General features: G+C 36.1%; 3 protein-coding genes and 1 pseudogene across 3 annotated transcripts; 3 read left to right on the forward strand and 1 right to left on the reverse strand.

Moving 5' to 3' along the window:
* Positions 1–6,946: 6,946 nt before the first annotated feature.
* Positions 6,947–8,939, forward strand: LOC104753844 (uncharacterized). The gene is made up of 3 exons (XM_010476037.1): positions 6,947–7,713; positions 8,073–8,239; positions 8,329–8,939. The coding sequence occupies exons 1-3, from the start codon at positions 6,947–6,949 to the stop codon at positions 8,937–8,939; spliced, it is 1,545 nt and encodes a 514-aa protein (XP_010474339.1).
* Positions 8,940–13,293: 4,354 nt separating this feature from the next.
* LOC147925861 (uncharacterized) lies at positions 13,294–13,974 on the forward strand. Its single transcript, XM_087492798.1, has one exon. The coding sequence runs from the start codon at positions 13,294–13,296 to the stop codon at positions 13,972–13,974; it is 681 nt and encodes a 226-aa protein (XP_087348924.1).
* Positions 13,975–17,377: 3,403 nt separating this feature from the next.
* On the forward strand, positions 17,378–18,080 carry LOC109129530 (uncharacterized). The gene is made up of 2 exons (XM_019237804.2): positions 17,378–17,530; positions 17,619–18,080. Exons 1-2 carry the CDS (start codon positions 17,378–17,380, stop codon positions 18,078–18,080), a joined length of 615 nt encoding a protein of 204 aa, XP_019093349.2.
* A 560-nt stretch (positions 18,081–18,640) lies between these two features.
* On the reverse strand, positions 18,641–22,035 carry LOC104698759 (uncharacterized; annotated as a pseudogene).
* Between the last annotated feature and the right edge of the window lie 1,173 nt (positions 22,036–23,208).

A 23,208-nucleotide genomic window follows, 5' to 3' on the forward strand; every position in this document is an offset into this window, starting at 1 on the left:
GGGTTAGAGTTTAGTTTTTAGAGTTTAGGGCTTAGAATTTATTTATTTTATACATTAAGAATGATACTCCCTCCGTTTCAAAATATAAGATGTTGTAAAGGTTTTAGTTTGTTTCATAATATAAGATGTTTTCAAGTTTTTATGCAACTTTTAGATTAATTTCATATTTCCTTATTAGTTGTTTTATGCCGTCTTGTTTTTGATTAGTTAAACTTTTTAAAAGTAAATATTCCTTATTATGCATGCTTTTAGCCAAAACATTTTATATTTTGAAACGGAGAGAGTATTTTTAAAAATGGACAACATAAAAGGGTATTTTTAAAAAGTGACATAGGAAAATAAGTATTTCTGAAAATCTCCCTAATTGAATACATAACAAAGAGAGCATTATGTATCTTTTTTTTTTTTTTTTTTGACAATCAAGCCCTATATATTAAGTTATCGGAAATGACTCTCTTCGAGAGAGAATCAGTTAGGTACCGACAAGCTTATATGGGAAAAACAGAAACCTCGTGCCATTGCACATTTCGCAAGTTTATGGGCACGGATATTATCCTCTCGGAGAATACATCTAATACTAAAATTAGCAAATCTATTTCTGAAATGAATAAAATTCTTCAATTCTGACGAAAAGGTCGGTCAATCCTTCTTTTATTTTCTTGCATTTATTATGTAACTAGGGATTGATCCGCATGTCCATGCAAAGCTTTTTTATTTTTTTTTAGGATTTTGTATTTCATACTTTAGAGTTGTTTTGTTAATTGTCTGCTTATTCATGAATCTTAATAATGTAAATGAGTTATAAACATCACTTACAAAAATGACTATGCAAATGTTTGAATCATTTTAAACATCTTATTGTTTATTGTAACTAATGTTTGAATGTGACGGTTATAAAAAAATATATGTTTATCTACATGCACCATTATGACTTTGCATTCGCTAATGAATGGATCGATCATACACACGTTTTTTTCAGTGTTAATATTTAAATTTAAATTGCACCTTAGAAAAAAGTGGTCCATGTATAGTTAAAATAGCATTTAATAGTTCAATTATAAATAAATATAATGTAAAACAAACAAAAAAAAAAAATCCAGCCCTGTTTTAATTTACATTATAAATAATATAATGTAACTTGATATTTTTTTTTTTTGGGTCAAATGTAACTTGATAACTAAGGTTTTAATTTGTTCTCATTTTTCGTCGTATTAAACACAACTTTATCTCAGACCTGATTTGTTAAATTAACTAACAACTTTTGAAATAGTAGCAATCAAAAAATAGTAGTACCTGCAATATTGTAAAAAAAATGTGTATATTATAGAAATATGTTTTGTAGACTCTTGTATTCTTTTTTTTTTATTTATTTATTTTCTCGAAGACTCGAGCTATTATATGAGAACAACCGACATAGAAATTGATGGGAGGGTGATAATGTAATAATTAAAGTAGAGTTGGGTGATTAAAATTAGGGAAAATTAGAAAAATTGAGCATTTATACCTTTTTTTTTTTTAAGATTGTCAATTGTGACGAAAATGCTCCTACTAATAGATATAGTGAAGTTTTTAGGAGTTTAAACAAAAAAACAGGAAACTCATGTTAGTATATAACCGTGCAAATTTTTTTTTGAAAAAAAAATGTTTTGAGTGTCAAAAATCAGTTTGTAAATTGATGATTTCTGGTCTAAATTGTTCAAAAAAGACTTTCTACGATTTTTTCAAGTTCTGAAACATTTAGATTATTCATTCTACAGTTTATACATGTTCTACGAAGTTTAGACGGAAAATTTGTTCAAAAAACTTCATAAACTGAATTTTGTATGTTCTACCAAATTAATAATATGTATTCTACATTTTTCTTCATTCTACATCAATTCAGAATATATTTTCTATGTTTTACCCTGTATATTAAAAGAAGTAGAAGATATATCATAAATATTTTAGAATTTATAATCTGTAAAACTTAGAATACTATAGAAATAGAAAGAAAATAAACTAAATAAGGAAAGTGAATATTTTTTGAATAATCGTAATTTATGGTTACGATTTTGTATTTATTGTTTAGATATGTTCTAATATATTTTAGAATGCTTATTCTAAATTATTTAGAAGAAAGACAAAAACAGGAAAAATTAACATTCGACATAACTTATGATATCTTGATCAGTTGTTTACCATCTCTTCCACCTTTCACGAAAATTTCACTTAACTGTTTATGATGCAAATCTACGTTATTCCAGACTTCTCCAGACCTCTCCAGACTTCTCGAGACTTGTCTACAAACTTCACCAGACTTCTCCAGACTTCTACAGACTTGTCTACAGACTTCACCAGACTTCTCCAGACTTCACCATCAATGAATTTCTGAACTGTTTAAGACCCTTTGTGTTGTATGTTTGTTTCAAAGATAACACCATCAAGAAATTTTAAAACACATGAGTATCGACGTTGTGATTCAGGAAATTAAAAATAAATCAGACCTTCTATACTGATCAACCATTATAAACACAAAATTCATTAGAATATCAATAAAAATAAAAACGATACAACTAATGAAAAATAAAAGTGTAAAGACACTAAAAAATTAGCCAAGGTCTACAAACTCAGAAGCATACACTGGAGGCTCATAAGTTATCATTCGATTAACTATCACATGATCCTTTGCTGCTATCCAAAGATCGACTGCCAACTTCAAACGAGCAAACTTGATGTTTTCATCGTCAATCAAATCAAATGGTAGATTATGCATGTGACACTCAATATACTTCAGGGCATAAACTCCACAATCACAATTTGAGCGATTTAATTTAGGTTCCATAATCCGCTTAGGATATTTGATTTTCATCCTTGCCGAATAAAATAAAAGATGAGTTAGTATGAATTAGCCACAACTGAAATTAATCATAACAAAAATCAATAAAGATATTAGAAAATTAAATACTAAAGATTACTAAAAGTATGATTTAAGAACAAGAAAACTCTGATTATTAATTATTTAGATGCAAAACAGGAATTTAAAGACAAAAATACACTAACGAATTGAAAATTAAACAAAAATAGACTTAAGGATCTTAGTTTAATCTTAGAAAATGATAACTTTCATATAAGATATACACTTGTTTTGGTTTCTTCTACGCATACACAACCACATACTACAATAGTAGGAGGATCCAAGCCTAAGGAAAAAGCTACTAACTTTGATGTCAGATTCTAACATGAACATCAACCGCAGGAATGGTAACCACCTTCCAAACTCAGATTTCAAGATCCAAAATCATAAAATTTATGAACTCCAATACTAATATTCAGCTCTAGAACAACCATTATATACAATGAAGGCTAATAACTTCCAATTCATGCGCATTCGAATGGAAGAAGCCATCATAAAAACACTCCGGTTTTAAAAACACATGATTTGTACATAGAAAATACGAAAAGAAAAAAAAACAGAGCGATGAAACTAAATGTTGCGATTTGGGCGTGTGTTAGTTCAGGTTTGTACATGAACGTAATCTACGAGTGGGCAAGAAACAGCTCTTTTAATCACGAAATCACAATAATCAACATGCAAAAATTGAAATCGAATAAGAAAAAACTGGGTTGAAATCTGGGTTGAAATGGAGTGAACAAATTGACATAATCTCAAGAAACGAACACAACATAACAACCAACATGCAAAAAAATCCAGAAATCTACATACCTAATTCATGGAGAGATGGAGCAATGGTGAAGATGGAGATGTGGTGAGATGGTGAAGACGGTGAAAAAGAAGAGACGGCAGAGGATGGTGATGGAGAGACACGACGGAATACGGTGACGATGGAGAGACGACGGAAGATGGTGACGATGGAGAGAGACGCCAGTGGCTAAGGAGAAGATGGAGAGAGACGACAGTGAGGTTAAAGATGGAGGAGATAGACGACGATGAAAAGGTAAGGGTTTCGATTTCTTTTATTTTTTTGCCTACCCAAATTTTTTTAATATTTTTCATAAACAACCAATATCCTATTAAAATTGATAATTTTCTAATTTGATTTAATTAAAATCTACAAATTAAATCTGAATTTGTAATTGATATACAAATTTAATCTGCATATAAATTGAGGGTATTATTGGCTTTTAATTACATCGTAAAACTTATTTAACCAAACTTAAAAAAAAGTGTAAATGGACAAAGTTTTTTAAAAAAAACTCATTTTTTTCTAATTTTCCCTTAAAATTACGGGCATAAACCATCGTTTTCATTTTATTGATCGCACATTTAATCTAGACCTCCCACGTGTGCACAACACATCTCATGCCATGATCCAGTATCACACACACATTAACTTGATTCCATATTGAATCTGCTACTAAAAAGTTTATCAATCTTTGCCACAAAAGTTTTATGAAAGGATCGTATATTCATTCAGAAGACAAAGATACACATATATAGTCTGAGACCTTAGGGTTTTGGCAAGTACTAATTACAAATATAGCCTTATAATACATTTCTCCTTTACAAAAAGCATACCCAGTTATTTAGGCGTAATTATAATACTCCTAATTAGACAATTATACGACGCGACGTACCTGTGGTGTTGGACATTAATCGATATTTCAACTCCTCGATATTATGTATTACCACTGGTAGCTATCGTTCGTTAGAAGACTATTGCTCTTAAAATCTTAATATATATCTTATATATATTTCCGTGGATATGAATTATTTGAATAAAGTTTATGATGTTAACACAAGCTCCCAAGTGTGAACTAATTAAATATTGATTTTCTATATGTTGTGTGGCTGTAGGATTTTTTTTTTTTGTTAAAATGCTTTTAATTTAAAATGCAAGGATAGCAAATATTTTACAGGGCCTAAGCCCAATTCGGAAACCCAATAAGAAAATAAATTACAAGCCCATAGTTAAAATAGAATCAAATGTTGAACCAGTTGTTGAAAATGAACCAGACTGTCGGTTGAGAATAACCGCCTCAAACCAGTCTCCATTATTTTTCTGGAGACAGATGAAAAGCCATTCAATGCACTTGAATCACGACAAGAAATTAGATTTGTGAAGTTGTTTGTATCGCCGTTCCTCTTCCTGAGAACCACAAGTGTAAGAGAGAAAGAGATTGTTCCAAGTTGGTGTCTCGCATGCTGGATGCTTTGTTCCGGATGATGGTGTCAATTTGACGAATTAGGAGATCAACGGGCTTGAAGGTGTTACGGTGGAGCCGATTATTCCTCTCCGTCCAGAGTGTGTAAATTGTCGCTTGCCAACTTAAGAGTGCCAGTTTCCTTGAGATGCGGGGGCCATAGAGTTGCATGAGGTTTTGCATTGTATTAGACCAGGATCGTGAAGGGTTGATTCTGCAGCGAGTTGCTATGGTTGACCAGACCGTTCAGCTTAGGGAGCATTCAAACAGTAGATGGTCACGAGATTCAGGGAAGCTTCCACAGAGCAGACAGATCGGGTCGGCCTGCAGACCCCAGTTGAGCAGTCGATCTCTGGTGGGAGATCTGTTCAACATGAATAACCAGACCAAGAACATATGCTTGGGGATTCCTCCGGCGAACCAAACAATGGAGTGCCAAGGTACGGTTGGTACTTCCTCCTTAATTGCAGAGCAGATAGTTCCCGTGTTATGTCTTCCCTTGTGGGTGTCATTAATCCACCAAGTATAAGTATCTGATTCATCTGTTAGTGTTATAGTAGACAGATTTATATGGAGATTAACCTGTGTGTCTGATCGTGCAGGTGGAAGGTTCCAGGTTCCCTGTCTCCACAGATCCGAGAGATATATGCCTCGACGTATGCCCACCTGATAGATTCCGTCTTCTTGGAGGTAAGTAGTCATTTTTCCCAGTTGGCTCCAGTTGTCAGTCCAAAACAAACATGATTTCCCATTACCTGGTTTTATCTTAATCCAATCATAAGCCATTTCCCGAATCTTGAATAACTTTTTGGTTAACCAAGAGTGTTTGCTGTAGGATTTGATACTCCAACTACCAAAATTTACAAGACACAATCTAACTTAACTTTCATTTATTTCGTCATAAATCAAATGATATGCATATATAGTGTAAAAAGTGAATCGTTGAAGCGAGGGAGACGACCTTTTTATGGGGAAGCAGACGACGATAGGAAAACATATTTTGAACGATGCAGAAAAATAATTCAGAAGTTCAATCGGAAACTCGAAACTCTAGAACTGGACTACTGGAGCACAAATCAAATAAATACCTTTTAGTTTTGGATATATCTATTTAAACGTTAAAAATGCTTTGAAATATTTTTTAGCTAGATCTTTGAAAAAAAGAGGAGAAGAAGGAGGGGATATTGAAAGCAGCAGTTGATAAAAAAGCTGACGTGGCAGGTGATTTCCAAGGCGATTAGGGTTTTGCAGCGTGACAACCAAGTATGCTGCCATTGGCGGCAGGAACAGTCTCGGATTTGGCTCCGGTGACTGCCAGGGATACAGCGGGTGCTCCGGGGGCGACCAGTGGGGTGTTTGACGGAGTTGTAGGGTTGGGAAAGGAGATCGTGGTGGCAAGTGGGGAGGGGTCTAGCAAAGGTACTGAATTGTCAAACAAGGAGGCATTGAATAAAGAGGTTTCTTCATCAAATCAGGCGAATAGGGCTCCCAAAAAGGATTGGTTGGGGGCGGTGGTTCAAAAGCGAGTGTTCTCTCGGCAAAAATTTGTTGTCTCGGGGATGGAAGGACAAGAGAAGGTAATAGTGCCTAAAGAGGTTTTCGAGGATGCGAAACCACTTTGGGAAGATTTCATAGTGGGGAAGTTTCTTAACTCTAAATTCACATGATAGGGAATAAAATCTGGAGGTTGGGCGATCACTCCTCCCTTATTGATGTGTATGAAGTGAACCCTTCAACACTTAAATTTCGAATAAGACACGAAGGTACACGACGACGAGTTCTAAACCGGGGCATGTGGAACATTATGGGGATCCCGATGATTGTCTCGCAATGGACACCATTTGCGGAGGAGGCTCAGCCAGCGATCAAATCCATCCCGCTCTGGGTTACTCTCACGAATATTCCACCAACAATGTTCACCAAGAAGGGTATAAAATTTCTGGCTAGTGCAGTTGGAAAGCCTAGAACATTAAATCCGAAGACTGAAGCTTGTGTTAGCTTTGGTGAGGCGCAAATCCTGATTGAAGCGGATTTGACAAAGCCATTACCAAAAGTTTACACTTTCACTGGTGAGGAGGAAGGTGAACTCGATTGGGAGGTTAACTATGCTTATCCTTGGTTGCCTCCAAGGTGTAGTGAATGTCAGAAATGGGGTCATCTGCAGGACTCTTGTTTGGCAGGTGGCACACATATTGCTGCTCCCACTTTAGTCCAGGTTGCTGTGGACGAGCAGGAAACCAGGAGTCCGCTTCCTGTTGTGCCACAGGTTGTGCAACAGCCGCTTGTGGCAACAGTAACAGAGAGAGATCCATCTGCGAGTCAGACGGTTGACATTCACAAACCGATTTCAGATGAGACTCAGGGGTGGACCACACCAAAATCTGGCCGCAGTTTACCTCGAAGTCAAGAGAAGCAAAAGGTTGATGTTGTTTCACCTCTAAAAAATGCTTACTCTGTCTTGGCAACAAAGGAGGCAACAGGGCAAGAGGATCTGGGGGATGATACGCAGTCTGATGACGTAGGGGACGAACCTGCAGCACATGACTGTATTTTAGCAAATGTTAGCAAACGGTTATAGTCCCAAGTGCAGACTCAGGGGGACAGTGAGATCACATTACGACCCTCTTTACTGCGGGGTTCAAAAACAGCACACAAAATTGTAAAGCACCAATCTACTCAGTTTTCTATGGATTCGATTAGAAATCAGAGTAAGAAAGGTAACTCCAAACATCATTAATGTCAGGTTTCTTTTGAAATGTCTGTGGCTTAAATAAATCTTCTAAACATTCCGTAATAAAGAAATGGGTGGATAGTAAGGAGTTTCAATTTGGCTGTTTGATAGAAACAAGAGTTCGAGCGAGTAAGGTGGAGAGGATACATAAGAAGTTGTTTGATGGATGGTCTTTATTAAAGAACTATGTGCATAACAGGCGTGGTCGTATTTGGGTTATATGGAAGGACACTGTTAGAATGACACCTTTTTATAAGAGTGAACAAGTGATAACTTGCTCTGTCAAGCTACCAGATCGTGAAGAGGAGTTCTTTGCATCATTTGTGTATGCCTCCAATTCAGTGGAGGATAGGAAGAAGCTCTGGAGTGAATTACGGATCATTTTGATTCCCCCATTGTTCAGCTGAAGCCTTGGATAGTGTTTGGATATTTTAATGAAACCCTGGACTTGATAGAACACTCACGCACTGAAGACAGTTCCATGGTCACCTCGGGGATGCGGGATTTCCAGGAAGTTGTGAACTATTGTTCCTTTGCAGATATGGGATCTCATATTCCGCTCTACACATGGTGTAATAAACGAGCAAATGATCTCATTCTCAAAAAACTGGATCGGGTAATGGTAAATGAAGCTTGGAACCGATGTTATCCCCAATCTTATAGTGTATTTGAGGCAGGAGGCTGCTCTGATCATTTACACTGTCGAATTCATCTCTCTGCTGCAGTCAATACAAGGGTACGAGGGTGTCAGCCATTCAAGTTTGTAAACGCCCTCTCTATGATGGAGGCTTTTAAACCAACTGTGCACACATACTGGACTGATACAGAACCAATTTCCCTATCTACATCTTCTCTGTTTCGCTTTGCAAAGAAATTAAAGGGTCTTAAACCTCGACTGAAAGCGCTAGCCAAGGATCGTCTTGGTGATTTAGTTAGGCGAACAAGGGAGGCATATGATACTCTTTGTCATAAGCAGTTAGCTAACCAAACACATCCTTCTCAGCTTGCTATGGAAGAAGAACATACTGCTTATGAAAGATGGGACCGCTTGGCAGTTACTGAATAGAAATTTCTTAAACAACGTTCAAAGCTTCATTGGTTGAAGGTCGGTGACCAGAACAATAAGATTTTCCATCGTGCAGTTGCAATGCGAAAGGCACAAAACACTATACGGGAAATTAGAGGGTCTGATGGTCTCATCAAAACAGATGGTGAGGAGATTAAAGTAGAAGTAGAGCAGTTTTTTAAAGCGAAGGCGGAACATAGCGGGAGTGTAAGTCGGATTCTCACCAAAATAATCATTTCGTAGTTGAGTGTGGCCTTCTTCGCGGTCTCTATTTATGTGCACTCGTCGGAATATTGGAGCTGGTGGTTCTTCCTCTTGAGTGTAGTTGTACTAAATCCCTTCCACTATACTATCAACTTCCTCCTCTACCATTTGATCAACTTCTTGATCAGAACTCCAGTTAGACATTATTAGTTAAATTGGTTTAATTGTGAGGCTTATTGGAAGTTGGGTTTATTTTTTTTAAGGTTTATGGAAACCTGTTATTTTGGTAATGGAAATATTTAACAAGAAGAAATGAGAAGAAGAAATGATAAGATAAATGATCAGGATGATAAGATAAATGTTTGTTTTGTTTTAGGGAGGAAGAAATGATCAGAAGCGCAAATGAAATTGAACATGAACCTTCAATATATAGACCTTACAAACACAATCAATACCCATTCACGGGTTACAAAAAGAAATACAACAACCCAAAACACATTCACGGGTTGCAAACAGTCCGTTCAACAAACAAAAGCCGACCACACTTAAACAACCAACACATTCACGGTTCCAAACAGAACACATCAATACAAAAAAAAGACAGCTTCCATTCGCTTGACTACCAACATGTTTCACTTTAGATGGCAACGAGACAGCTTCATATGTCATCCCAAAACCTGAAACAAAAGAAGGAAACAAGTTAAACAATTGTGGAACAATAGTTAAACACAAAACATGACAACAAAGACTTAAACGAGTGTTAGTTCTTAAACCTAAATGTTTGTCAACATTTGATCAACAAGTTTGTCTCTAAGTAGGACTTCAGCAGGTGTTAGCTCACTCTTGTTAAGCAGGCTGTCTAGCAATCTCATTTTGTCGTGCCTCTCTTTAGCCGCCTGTTCTTGATCCTTTATTGCTATTATCCTATCCAACTTACTGACATAACCATCATATACATCAATACTAACTGCAGGTTTCTTTCCATTTTTCTTGGCAGCTTTAACCCCCGGAGGCCTCATCTCGTCTCCACCATTGCTTGAAGGAGCTGAGAAATCTCCTTCAGAAGCAAGCTTAGTACGCTTATTGCTACATTCTTCATGTCGTTCTGTGATATATTTCTAATCATTCTTCAGTTCTCTCCAACAATGTCCAAGCATAAACGGCTTGTCCATGTCATTCTTGTAAAACTCATACGCCATGCTCACAACATCATCTTCTGATTGTCCACTCTTCCTTCTTGCACTCGCTTGTGAGTAACACCCAACAAACTTGTTGACTTGGTGGTTTATCTTACTCCACCTTGCCTTACATTGTGAAGGCCCTCGTGCGTTTGAACCGGTACCTCCATCATGAGCTTTGTAATAGTCTGCAACCCTCTTCCAGAAACTTTGTAACCGCCGGTCGTTGCTCACTACTGGATCTTTGCTTGTGTTTAACCAAGCGCTTATGAGATGAACATCCTCCTCTGCACTCCACCGCTTCCTACTTCCTCTGCCTCCGTCTTCATCAATCTCATCTGCTGTAACCTCTATACAATGTTCAGATTCAGATGTTGGGGTTATGTTAAGAGGCTGAGAAGAGAACCCAGGGATAAATTTTGAAGGCTGAGAAGAAAATTGATTAGTAAACTGAATAGGCTGAGAGGATTGGGTGGAAATAGGAGGAATAGTATTATCAGAACAGTTGGAGTCTTTTTGAGAATTCAAAAGATCAACAAAATTTTGATCCCAAAAACGATAAGGGTTTCTAAGATCCATTGCTTGTGTTAGTGTAAGCTGAGAGTTTAGGTTTGTGAAAACGAAAGGGTTTGGAGAGATAAACGTTAAGAGTTTGGGTTAGTGTTTGACAATGGTCGTTTATATTGACCTCAAGGTTTATGTGAGCTTTAATACTAAAGGTTAGACAAAGAGAATAAAGGTTTATTTAGCTAAAGACTAATGAGTGTTTTGAATTCTCAAAAAGAGATATACTTTTCAGTATATCTCTATGAATAGACCGATTGAAACACTTTTCGGTAAATTTTCTTGGGTAAAATTTTTCAAAAAGCTGATCTTTAAAGTCAATACTAAATTCAAACTCAATCATATAGGTTTTGGAAAATTTTACACACAAACTCAAACTCAAACTATTGATCAAATAAGACAACATCACATGGGGAAAATATAAAATCGAAAATCAAACTCAACCACTTGATCAAACATCATAACAACACAATGATTAAATTTAAGACACACGGTTTCGGAAAATTTTAAACCCTTGAGCAAATTTTTAAACACACACGGTTCATCACTTATCAAATACAAAAACACACGGTTTGATGTTCAATTATTTTTACCGAACATCAAACATTCTCATCATCAAATACAAACATAACACATCAAGACAAAGACAAACATAACACTTCAATCATTCTTACAATCTATAACACTTCAAACATAACACTTAAACAATATAAAAAAGCTACACATTCATCACAAACACAAACTCAAACAAAACCAAACAACAACAATGAAAGCTAGAGTAGCATACCATTACAAGTAAGAGAATCCAACCGTGTGTCCACTTCACCTTAACCAATCTTCACCATTTATCAGCTACACACAGTTTATGAAGCACCTCGCAGAAAACATGACAATCGGATCAACATTGATCACACAATTACTTATACAAGACATAAACTAAAACATTGTACTCCTAATATTGAGAACAACACAAGGATTCAATCAACAATCTATAACAAAACAGACAAACATAAGATAACAAGAACATAAAAATGTACTAATTCTTGAAAAAACTATCAGACAATAACTCAATTAAAACATAAACCCAATCACCCTCTAAAAAAATTCTCAAAACCGATTGAACATCAAACTAATCTCATAACCTACGTCTAATAAGTCGAATCGAAATAAAACATTTACCAATCTAACAATCAATCAATTAATCTGAAACCCTAACTATTATAGACAACCAAAGATTAATTTTAAATACATGCAATAAATCGGAAAGGAGAAAACAAACCTTCTATCTCCGATTCGGTAGCCAAAGGACCTCGCCGTTCCTTGTAGGTCACCAGAAGGATCCTCCGCCGTCGTTGTCCCACTAAAAGGAACCGCTGCCGTCGGTTCCCGTGAGAACCGAACCGTCAACTCTTACGATTGAGCCGATCTAGAAGCCATCGCTTCCGGGTGACCAACTATCCTCCAATACAAGTCGGAAAAATCAATGACTTAAATGGAAATCCATTGATTTTCCGATTCGAGATGAATCGTCTCTTCAATCGCTTGCTTTCTGCGAGGGAGAAGAGAGAAAGACAGTCGGGAAAAAGAGAGAAGAAATGGGAAAGAAAAAAAAAAACATTTTATATTTTCGGTATATCCTACCACAGGATGCCACATATCGTTCTTAACCCGTTGCTAAAATTGCTTCCCATAGCAACTATCCTCACCTTCGTGGACCCAGAATTGGGTTTTTTGATATTTTTTGGGGGCCCAAAAATATGAGTACCCATGAGACTACCCATGAGTGGAGATGCTCTTACCGGATAGGAAAGAAAATGGTCCCTGCTGTCTGCTGGCCTATCGTGCTGTCCATGGTAGCTGGCTCCGATCAGTGCTGGCGACGTTGAGTTCATTTTCTCCTAGGCCAAGTAAACTGTAGATTGAAGCCTTGAAGGAACAGCTTCTCGATGACCAGAACCGTGCAGCACGACGAACAGTTCCTTGCCCGTGCTTATGTTTTCGACAGATGCCAGAGACTACTAAAACATGATTTAAGTTTTATAAAATCGAACAATTTACAAATGTTAATCAAAGTTATTAAATAGCTTATTATTTATACTTTGTTTGAAATCTACAATTAGTATTACAATTTTGAGGAAGAAATTATAAAAATAACTGAGTAAAAAATATATTAGAAACAAAGAAAGAGATCATGGTCATATTAATAAAGATGATTTGCCATAATTTAGAAGTAGGTAAAGTTGGTGTTACTAGCTCAAATCATATTTGTATGTCTTTATGAACTGTAAAGGAAACAAACCATGCTAGTCGAAACTTTAATAAAGGTTAGACAAAGAGAATAAATGTTTATTTAGCTAAAGACTAATGAGTGTTTTGGATTCTCAAAAAGAGATATACTTTCTGGTATGATGATTGGTCTGCCGTCACGGCGTTTCAAGTACCGTGAGGTAGCAAAACCGTTTTGTAAAGTTCAGTTGGGGTCGGGGGAGAATACGTCTTTCTGGTATGATGATTGGTCTGCCCAAGGATGGTTAATTGATATAGCTGGCATTAGAGGCTTTATTGACATGGGGATCAGTCGTCAGATGACTGTTGCGGAAGCTTGGGCTAGTACTCGCCACCGAGCTAACAATTTTCTTTTAATTGGAGGAGAACTAAAAAAAGCACGGCAGAGCCGAACCAATGCTGTTGACATAACACTCTGGCGAGGTCATAACGATCGATTTAGACAACAATTTTCTACAAAGGAGACCTGGGACAGCATACGCACGTCTTCAAGCAAGGTTGCCTGGCATAAAGGGATTTGGTTTGCCTATGGGACACCGAAATACTCGTTTTGTACTTGGCTAGTAGTTCATGGCCGTCTCACAACGGGAGATCGTCTTCTCAGGTGGAATCGTCGAGCTTCTGCGACTTGCGTGCTGTGTACTCAAAGTTTGGAGACTAGGGATCATCTTTTTTTCTCATGGTCCTTTGCCTCCGAAATTTGGCACATCCTTGCAAGGGGTGTTTTTAAGGGGTCTTTCTCCTTGGACTGGTCTACAACACTAAAAACTATTTCCCAACAGGGATCATCTCTGGGTGGATAGCTTTCTTCAAAGATATGTTTTTCAGGCTGTGGTGTATGCGATATGGCAGGAGAGGAACGCTAGACGACATGGGGAAGCGCCCAACACAAGTTCTTTTTTGATACGATGGGTTGATAAGATAATTCGGAACCGGTTGTCCTCTATTACGTTGCTGGGTGATGGTTGCTATGAGGAGGGTTTTCAATTGTGGCTACAATCACGACTGCGCACTTTGTTTTCAAATTTTTGCTCTATAATTTCTTTTTTTTAAAGGAATACACTCTACGTTAAGTGCCACTAAGATGTAAAAACGTTCTTTTCTTTTGAATTCAATTTAACATGATATTCAAAAAAAAAAATATTGTTTAGCTAGAGATGTGATAAATTTGTTTTTGTTTTTGTTTTTAATCTTTTTTAATATATTCAATATGCTATTCTTTTTCTTCTTTGATAAATGCTTTAACAGAAAAAATAAAGGGAAAATCACTAGTTTGATCCAAATTGAGCAGTTAATTGCTAGATTAGCTCCTAAAATTTGAGGATCAGTTGGGTTAGTTTCATACCGAAAATACTCTTTTTTGCTTTGTTAGGAAAAAAAGTTAATATTACCCTTGGTTAAAAATTCCTGTAATTTCGTTTTTTTTTTAATAAAAGTCTGCCATACAAGTAATGGCAGATTAATTTGTAAGTGGCAGATTTATTGTCGATGGCAGTTTTTCTTTGGCAGACTTATTTTAGATGGCAGATTAATTTGCAGAGTTTGACGGCAGAGTTGTTTTCTATGACAGATTTATTTGAAGTGTGTAACAACAGTTTTTTTGTGAACAACAGATTTTCTTAACGCGACAGACTTATTTATAAAATCATGACAGATTTTCATTGTTTTAGTCAATTTTCTAGGAATTTTGTGGCAGATTTTTTATGATTGTTGTAACAGTTTTATTTTTCACTTAAAAAATCTGTCACATTGCGACAGATTTATAAACGTAAAATTAATTGCTAGTTTGACATATAGTGGTGACAGATTTTTTGTAAGTTATGACTGATTTTTGAATTGAAGGAAAAATCTGTTGTTTGATAACAGATTTTCGAAAGTCTTTTTAAAATTGCTATATTGACCCACATGCACAATATACGTTATGGCAGATTTTCTTATGTTATGACAGTTGTTTTTTCCTACTAAAAAATCTGCTGCTTGATAACAGATTTATTATATATGAATACAATGATAACAGATTTGTTTTATGTTGATATAGTGACAGCAGATTTTTTTCAGGGGTAATGACAGATTTATTAGTGCCTTTTGTGACAGATTTTTTTTAAAGTTAAGCGACAGACTTTTGTAGCAGTTGCCATATATGGCGAGAATCTAGGGTTTACCTTATTTTTTCTCTTTTGTATCGTGCCTCCCCTCCCCCTATATCGACTGAAATTTTTTTTCTCTTTTGGGTTTATCTTATTTTTTCCATAAATTCCTTCTTCCTCCTCTCCAATGTGGATTTAATCATGCTTTCTTTCCTTTTGGGGTTCATAATCGACTTCTCTATTATTTTCCTTTGAAGGTGGTTTTTTTTTCCATCCCTTCCTTCACGTTTTAGAGTGATTGTTACACAACCAAGAGAATATGAAGCATATGATTCTCGTTTGTGGTAATTGGATCTTTGACAACAACAAATGGTTGTTTGTTGTTGATAATGAAAGGGGTTCACGAATTCTACAATGTAACGATCAAAGCAGATTTGATGATTGCATTGAAATGGTATATGAGGATTACAGGCTGGATAACAAGGTATTTGATGTTGTCTTGAGTTACAAGATCTCAAAGAGGTTATTGCAGGATTTACCCAGTGATACACCACCAGTTATTATCGATAATTCTCGTCAGTTGCACACTTTTCTGGGACAATTGGAAAGGGTTACAGGTCGACTTTGTGTTGAAGTGAAGAAGAAAATACAGACTGATTTGAATCACAAAGGTAAGAAACGAGGAAGAGATGAAAATGATCAGGTTGGAGAAGAGTATCTTGATATGGCCATCGACACAAATGAAGAAGAGATCGATGAAGATGATAGTAGATTTGATTATTGTGATGATTCTGACGGAACAGATTCTGATGATGAGAATTTTACCATGTATGGAATTCCACCAGAAGAAGAGGATCATAAATTGCCAATGAAGAACAGGAGTTCATCTTTTTATATTGAAGAAAATAAGGAACCTGTTGATGTCTCAAAAGTAGACTTGTCTTCTGTGAATTTGGCTGTTCGGCAAATGTATGATACAAAGGAGCACCTAGAAACACGGTTGAAGATACTAACCTTGGTACAAAGGTTTGATTATTTTGTTTACAAATCGAGACCAACACTATTGATTGTCAAGTGTTGGGTTAAAGGATGCAAGTGGAGGGTAAGAGCTGCAACAATAAATCACTTTCCAAAGTTTGAGGTCCGTGTGTTTATTTCAGCACATACATGTTCAGTAACAGAGTGTTCTATGCATGCCCGACAAGCAGATCATCATATTCTAGGAGAGTTGTACAAAGATTTTGTTGGTGGAGTTGGTCCCAAGGTACTGTCAATGCATGTTGCTGAAGCGTTGAATAAACGTTTTCATATCAAGGTAAAATTATTCCTTCCAGTTCTATTTACCATTATACTGTTTATTTATTTTCACAACAAATTAAAATAATATTGTTCTTGATAGATGGATTATTGGAAGGCATATCGAACGCTAAGGCATGCTCGCGAGTTGGTCAGGGGTAGTCTAGAGAGTGGTTATGAGCAGATGCCTACATATTTGTATATGATAAAAAGGGCAAATCCTGGAACTTTTACACAACTTGAAGTTGATGACGCTCAAAGATTTAAGTACTGTTTTCTAGCATTTGGTGCAAGCATACAGGGATTTCCATTCTTGAGGAAAGTGGTTGTTGTGGATGGTACTTTTTTACAAGGAAAATACTTAGGGACACTTCTGACAGCAACAGCTCAAGATGGTAATTTTTAGATTTTTCCAATTGCTTTCGCCGTGGTTGATACAAAGAATGATGAATCATGGGAATGGTTTTTCAAGCAACTCAGCTGTGTGATACCAGATGATAAAAGCCTTTCCATTATTTCTGATAGGCATCAATCCATTGGGAAAGCTATTAAAAAGGTCTATCCGAAGTCTAGTAGGGGAATATGTACATACCATATGTACAAAAATATTTTGGTCCGGTTTAAAGGTCGAGCAGAATTTGCTTTGGTTAAAAAGGCGGCAAATGCTTGTAGACTTATCGACTTTCAAACCACATTTGATCAGATAGAAGCCATGAATCCAACACTATATGAGTACCTCGTAAGGGCTGATGTGCGTATGTGGACTCGTGTACATTTCCTAGGTGATAGGTACAACTTGCTTACAAGCAACATTGCAGAATCAATGAATAATGTCATGTCACATGCTAGGAGTTATCCTATTGTACAACTATTGGAAGAAATAAGGTCCATGATGACTAGGTGGTTTTCAGATAGGAGGAGTGATGCATTGAAGATGACCACAGTTTTCTCACGTGGTGTAGAGAAAATTCTCCAGGTTTATTCTTTTATCCTTTCTTAGCAAATGTTGATGTTGGTTATTTATGTTTCAAATATAATGTGGCATCATATTTTATATTTTATAGGGTCGTATGGATTATGCTAAGTTACTTACTGTCCAAGATATCGACGAACACCAAGTACAAGTAACAAGTGGGACATCTCTGCATGTTGTCAATTTGAGAGATAAAAAGTGTACGTGTCGCAGGTTTGACTTGGAGAAGCTCCCTTGTGCACACGCAATTGCGGCCGGTGAATACAGAAACATCTCCCGCATTTCAATGAGTCATCCTTATTATCGAAAAAATTATGTGTACACTTCCTACGCGAATGCCATCATGCCAAGGGAGTTTGATAAATCTGTTCCGGGACATGTTATAATGAAGGTATGTTCAGCACCGATCCCTAAACAACAACCAGGTAGGCCAAAGAATTCAAGAATTAAATCCGCATTGGAGATTGCAATGGAAAAGAAGAAACCAAGAAAACTATACACATGCGGTAATTGCAACAAAGTAGGACACAACCGTAAGACATGTACTCTATAAATTCCTAGTTATTTCATCCAAGTTATTTTATATTCTCTTGTTCTTTTTAAATCGTAAGACATGTATTGATATAGAACTCTTTTTCTTTTAAATACTGTCATTACAATGTAGTTCGTTCATATTATGATTACAAGTGTACCACAAGTAATCCTAAAAACATTAGATAATTATTCTGAAAATTTAATCATTATGCACGTTTAAATTTAAAATTATATAATCATTATGTATACTCGTGGTATATGATAAACTTGCATAATGTAGTAAGTTCATATTATATCACGTGTGTCCACTAATCCTAAAAGCAATAGTATATGATAAACTTGCATAATGTAGTGTGTCCACTAATGTAGTGAGTTTATATTATATTCACAGTTCATATTATATTCATGTTACTAACAAAGACATGCAAAGACATATTTGGTAAAAAAGACAAGAACGTAGTTTATCACATGCGAAGACAAGAACGTAGTTTATCACATGCAAAGACAAGAATGTTAATAACAAAAAAGAAACAATGACACGCAATAGTCTACAAGGACTCATCAACGAGGGAAGGGATTTTAATAATCTTTAGCTCTAGGATATGAATCAGACATATTAGGTGGTATAGCTAGTTCTCCGACTTCATCATATAACTCCGCTGCAAGCTTAATCCGAAGAGCCAATATGTTTTATCGCAAAGTCCATCAAATGCTTTCCCAAGAGCTAAACATTCAATATATTTTAGAGCGTACATACCACAATCACCCGGATTTTCATTTCGAGGGACATTCTTCTTCACCCTTCTCAATTCCAACATACGTTTACTCTTCTTACGGATCGTCTCAGGAATCATGTCACTTAACATCGCTGGGATCATTCGCCTTAAAAACAAACATTCAAGAGCCATTTGATCATCACTCACCATGCTTGGGATGCTATCATAGATGTGAATCTTATTACCCGGCAATTCAATATCCAAAGCCACCCAATGGTTTTCATTGACAAAGAGACAAGCGTATAAGTTATCCACATCAATCCACCACTTCTTGTGCGTAGCTGACTCCTCAGGAAATTCACCATAAACGTGTTTCACATAGGAATCCCTAAACACGAAATTCTTAGGCCCCATATCAAACTGTTTGTAGTCATTCCGCAATGTTGTGATTAGATCTTGATATAAGAAGGCAATGCGTTGTTTGGGATACGGACAAGTCTCACGCATATATCTTCTCCGGAACATAGCCATTGCACAACCCATGTGCTACATTCAAAAAAAATAATAACTAAAATAAGGAACATAACAATAGTCATTAAATCAATTTTACAAAAATAAGAAAAAATTTACTTACATGGTCTGTCAACCATCCATAGTCATCGCTTGGCCAATGTTTCCTTGGAGTCATAATTTTCCAATAGAATCTCATAGCTGCGTTGCTGGTGCTAAGTGGTTCCTCCCTGTGAATGAAAAAATGAGTTAGTACATATATAGATAATGATAGTAACTTTTATAAACAATTCAGAGTTGTTGAAGTATACTTATCAAGGCTGAGGAAATCCATAAGTCTCTGATGTTTCTCATCATCTGCAGGCTTAAGATGATCACATAACACAGTATCACCCTCTGTAATGATCCGCTTGACTGTTGAGTTACCAAGGTAAGGATACTTCTGCGATTCAGCCAATTGTGGGATGCGTCTTGGCTGCTTTGAAGGTCCAGGTTCATCAAACTTTGTTAAAGCATCTCCAAGGCTTTTTAGTGTCACCTCAAGTTTTTTACTAGCCAACTGATCCTCCTGGTTCGACCAAGTCTCTTCAGAACTGGAAGCTATTTTCAATTTAGCCTTCTGAACTTGGGTAGTAATATCTTCAACATCGTCATAGCTAAAACCATGTATCTTCTTTTTCTTGGAAGTGTTCTTCTTCTCAACCTTAACAGATTCCTTCTTCTCAACCTTAACAGATTCCTTCATCTCAAAGAGTGGAAGATTCTCTGATATTTCATCTTCTTCCTTCTTCTTCTTATTTTTGACAGTGTACACCTTCCTCACCACCCTTTGAACTGGAAATTCATCATGTGATGTCTGCTTCATCTCAACCATCCATGACTGCAACCAAACAGAAACATGATAAGTGAAAAAAAAATCAGAATGTGATAAGTATATGATAGACATGATAAGTTTTAAAACGTGAAAAAATCAGAACGTGAATAACTCTTTTTTATTCTAAAATCAGAAACATGATAAGTTTTAAAAAAATCAGAACGTGATAAGTGAAAAACAAATCAGAACATGATAAGTTTTAAAAGCATCAGAAAGTGAAAAAAAAAACTGAACATGATAAGAGAAAATGTAACTTACTGGTGCTTTACTTGTTCCCTCATCATCTTCAATGGTGTGCGAAGTGGCATCATTTGGTACATCAGCGTCTTTTGGCTCTTTTCTTTCTTTCTCCACTGCTTTAATTCTCTCACTCATCTTCTCTTCTAACACATTCATTTTTTTCTCAACAAATGTTTCAAATTTGCTCTCCAAAGAATCTATTCGACTGTTGATGGTTTTCCCCATGTCAGAAATAGTCTCATTCATTTTCTCAATCGCCCTCCATATATCAAAAGAAATTGACTTCTCATCCTTGGCATCCTGCAATAACATCTTCGTTAATATCATAATAGAGAAGACAAAAAATGGTAATCATGTTAACTGAAGAATAACGAAACCATACCTCCATGTTTGTTAAATTTTCTCCTTCTTCATATTTGGGATCACTATCTGTCAATCTCTTTTTCTTAGGATTGTACCCTCTGTCGTCATTCTCCTTAGCAGCTTCAACTCTTCTTTTCTTCTTTTTTGAACTTATACCAACTGTTTTGACACAACTCCAAGCATCTAGAGAGAAACGGTTATGAATGAGATCTTTAAGTAGCTCGTCTAGGTGTGGATCCGTATGCTCATCTGCGTCCAACCATAGAGGATACATGTTTTCCTCTGAAACATGAACCATATGCCTAACACGAACCTGTGAAAAATATAAATTTAAATTCATACAAATTATAATAACATGTGAAAAGTATGTTTTTTTTCAAATATAGTAACAAACTAGCACCACTACTAACCTGTCCGTGCAACTCCTTCTCTTTTTTGATGAAGTTTGTGAAGTTGATACGTTTTTGAGATGATCGCCAATCAAGAAGTGGAACACCAATCGTCTCTGTCCTTCTAAACCCATAACTTTCTCCTATACCAGCAACACTCTCATATAGCCAAATCAACATAGCATGAACACACCCATGTATGGTGTATGAATCTCTATCATAGTCTACAATCTTAACAGAATTCACTAGACTACTAAAAGCCACCCGACCCCATGGATGTTTTTCAAAAGCAACTGGATCTAAAACTCTCTTAGCGGTCGCCAATGGAATTCTAGATGTATGATGAATTCCATGTACGCATACTGACAATAAACATAACCTACCAACCATCATCCTCTTATCAACATGCCATGTTTTGCTAAAATCCATCACCTTTAGCAACTCACTCCACATAGGACCATCAAGGGTTGTTGGTATTTTCATTTCTTTCCAGAAATCATGGTGATCAACATCAAAGTTGTCTAAAGGGTCAAATGCATCACAATTTAAGCTTGTTATCTCCGCAAACTCATTTAAAGAAAATCTAATTGGCCTATCACCGATCAAAGACCAAACCTCATGAATGTTGTTGATTCTTAGCTGATGTGTTAGTAGAAAATGAACTTTCTGCGCCGCCCATGTGTATTCCAATTCAGCAAACTTTATAAACACTCCAAGAGATGATTGCTTCAGTTTCTCCCACACATCCACCCCTAATCCTTCTCTCAAAATTCCAATTTTCGACACAAAACAGTTGTGGTTCATGCTCCTATGTTGGAGAGGCGATTTCCCTTCTTCATACAGTAGAGGAGGATATTTGATGCTATTGCTTGAAGATGTCATTCCTAAATAATATATCAAATCTCTCATTAATACAAGTCAAAGAGAATCCGATAAACAATTATATCAAAAAACAACAAATCAACACAGAAAAATATATAAAATCAAGACCAAATTCTTCAATAACTAAAGACCCAAAATATATAAAAAGTGAAGCTCATGACCATCAATTGAGACTTGTGGACAACAGTTGGAATTGAAACTAGTGACACAATATAATCATTTCTCTATTACTTAAAAATGTTAGATATCCAATGATCTCAAAAGAGAACTACTTACGTAACAATTCATGGCCATTTGGTTACTATATATTCTAGAATTCTGACACACACTACCAACACTCAGATGTAGTATAACTAAAACCAAACAAGAGTCACCAAGAAAAGAAGAAAAAAGGTTTGTTCAGACTATTAGCTTCAGTATAGACATCAAGAACCAATGTAAAAAACAAACATTCAACTCTCGAAAGCAATAATCTTAATCTGCAAATTATAAACATTTCCATAGTTGATCGAATCCTGTAAATTTACTAACAGAAAAACAAAAATCCCATCCGTGAAGAAGGATAAAAGATATACCTGCTTTTAGTTTCCACAATTATCTGCAAATGGTTGATTTAATCTTCTGTTAACTCCAATGCCACTTGTATATCAAATCCTCCTTAGGACTCTAAAATCATACAAACATCATACAATTCAATGGAAATCAAAGAACTTGCATAATGTAGACAGGGATAATTGGAGAAAAAAATCATATCATAAAGCCTAACCGGAATTATGAAGCTATTGAGGATCAAGACCCAAAACAAGAAGCCTAATCCTTCCCACCGAATCTGTCACAAGAGCAAGATCCAAAACAAAAATAAGGTTAATCTACAATTGCAATTAACAATTCTGTTTATTCTTATAATAATCCAATTAAAAACTCACCGCCGGAGAAAATCACCAACCACCGAAGACACTAAATTCTTATTTCGCCGCCGGAATTCTTTAATCCAACTACGCTGGCGTCTGTAACTGGATGGAGCAGTGAACACCGGTGATTACAAATCACCAACCACCGAAACCGCTAAGTTCTTATCTCGCCGTCGGAATTCTTTAACCCAACTACGCTGACGTCTGTATTTGGATGGAGCATTGAACACCGTGATTACAGCTCTTAATCGTCGGTGGAAGA

Source organism: Camelina sativa, chromosome 16, assembly GCF_030686135.1.
Source record: "Camelina sativa cultivar CO46 ecotype springtype chromosome 16, ASM3068613v1".
Lineage (NCBI taxonomy): Eukaryota > Viridiplantae > Streptophyta > Magnoliopsida > Brassicales > Brassicaceae > Camelina > Camelina sativa.

Excerpts from the sequence above, each read along its gene's own strand:
- LOC109129530 (XM_019237804.2), top strand. The coding sequence starts at position 17,378 with ATGAATAATGTCATGTCACATGCTAGGAGTTATCCTATTGTACAACTA. Across the intron at positions 17,531-17,618 it reads GTGTAGAGAAAATTCTCCAG|GGTCGTATGGATTATGCTAA; the intron begins GTTTATTCTTTT and ends TATATTTTATAG.
- LOC147925861 (XM_087492798.1), top strand. The coding sequence starts at position 13,294 with ATGATTGGTCTGCCGTCACGGCGTTTCAAGTACCGTGAGGTAGCAAAA.
- LOC104753844 (XM_010476037.1), top strand. The coding sequence starts at position 6,947 with ATGGGGATCCCGATGATTGTCTCGCAATGGACACCATTTGCGGAGGAG. Across the intron at positions 7,714-8,072 it reads TTAGCAAATGTTAGCAAACG|GCGTGGTCGTATTTGGGTTA; the intron begins GTTATAGTCCCA and ends TGTGCATAACAG. Across the intron at positions 8,240-8,328 it reads GGATAGGAAGAAGCTCTGGA|AACACTCACGCACTGAAGAC; the intron begins GTGAATTACGGA and ends TGGACTTGATAG.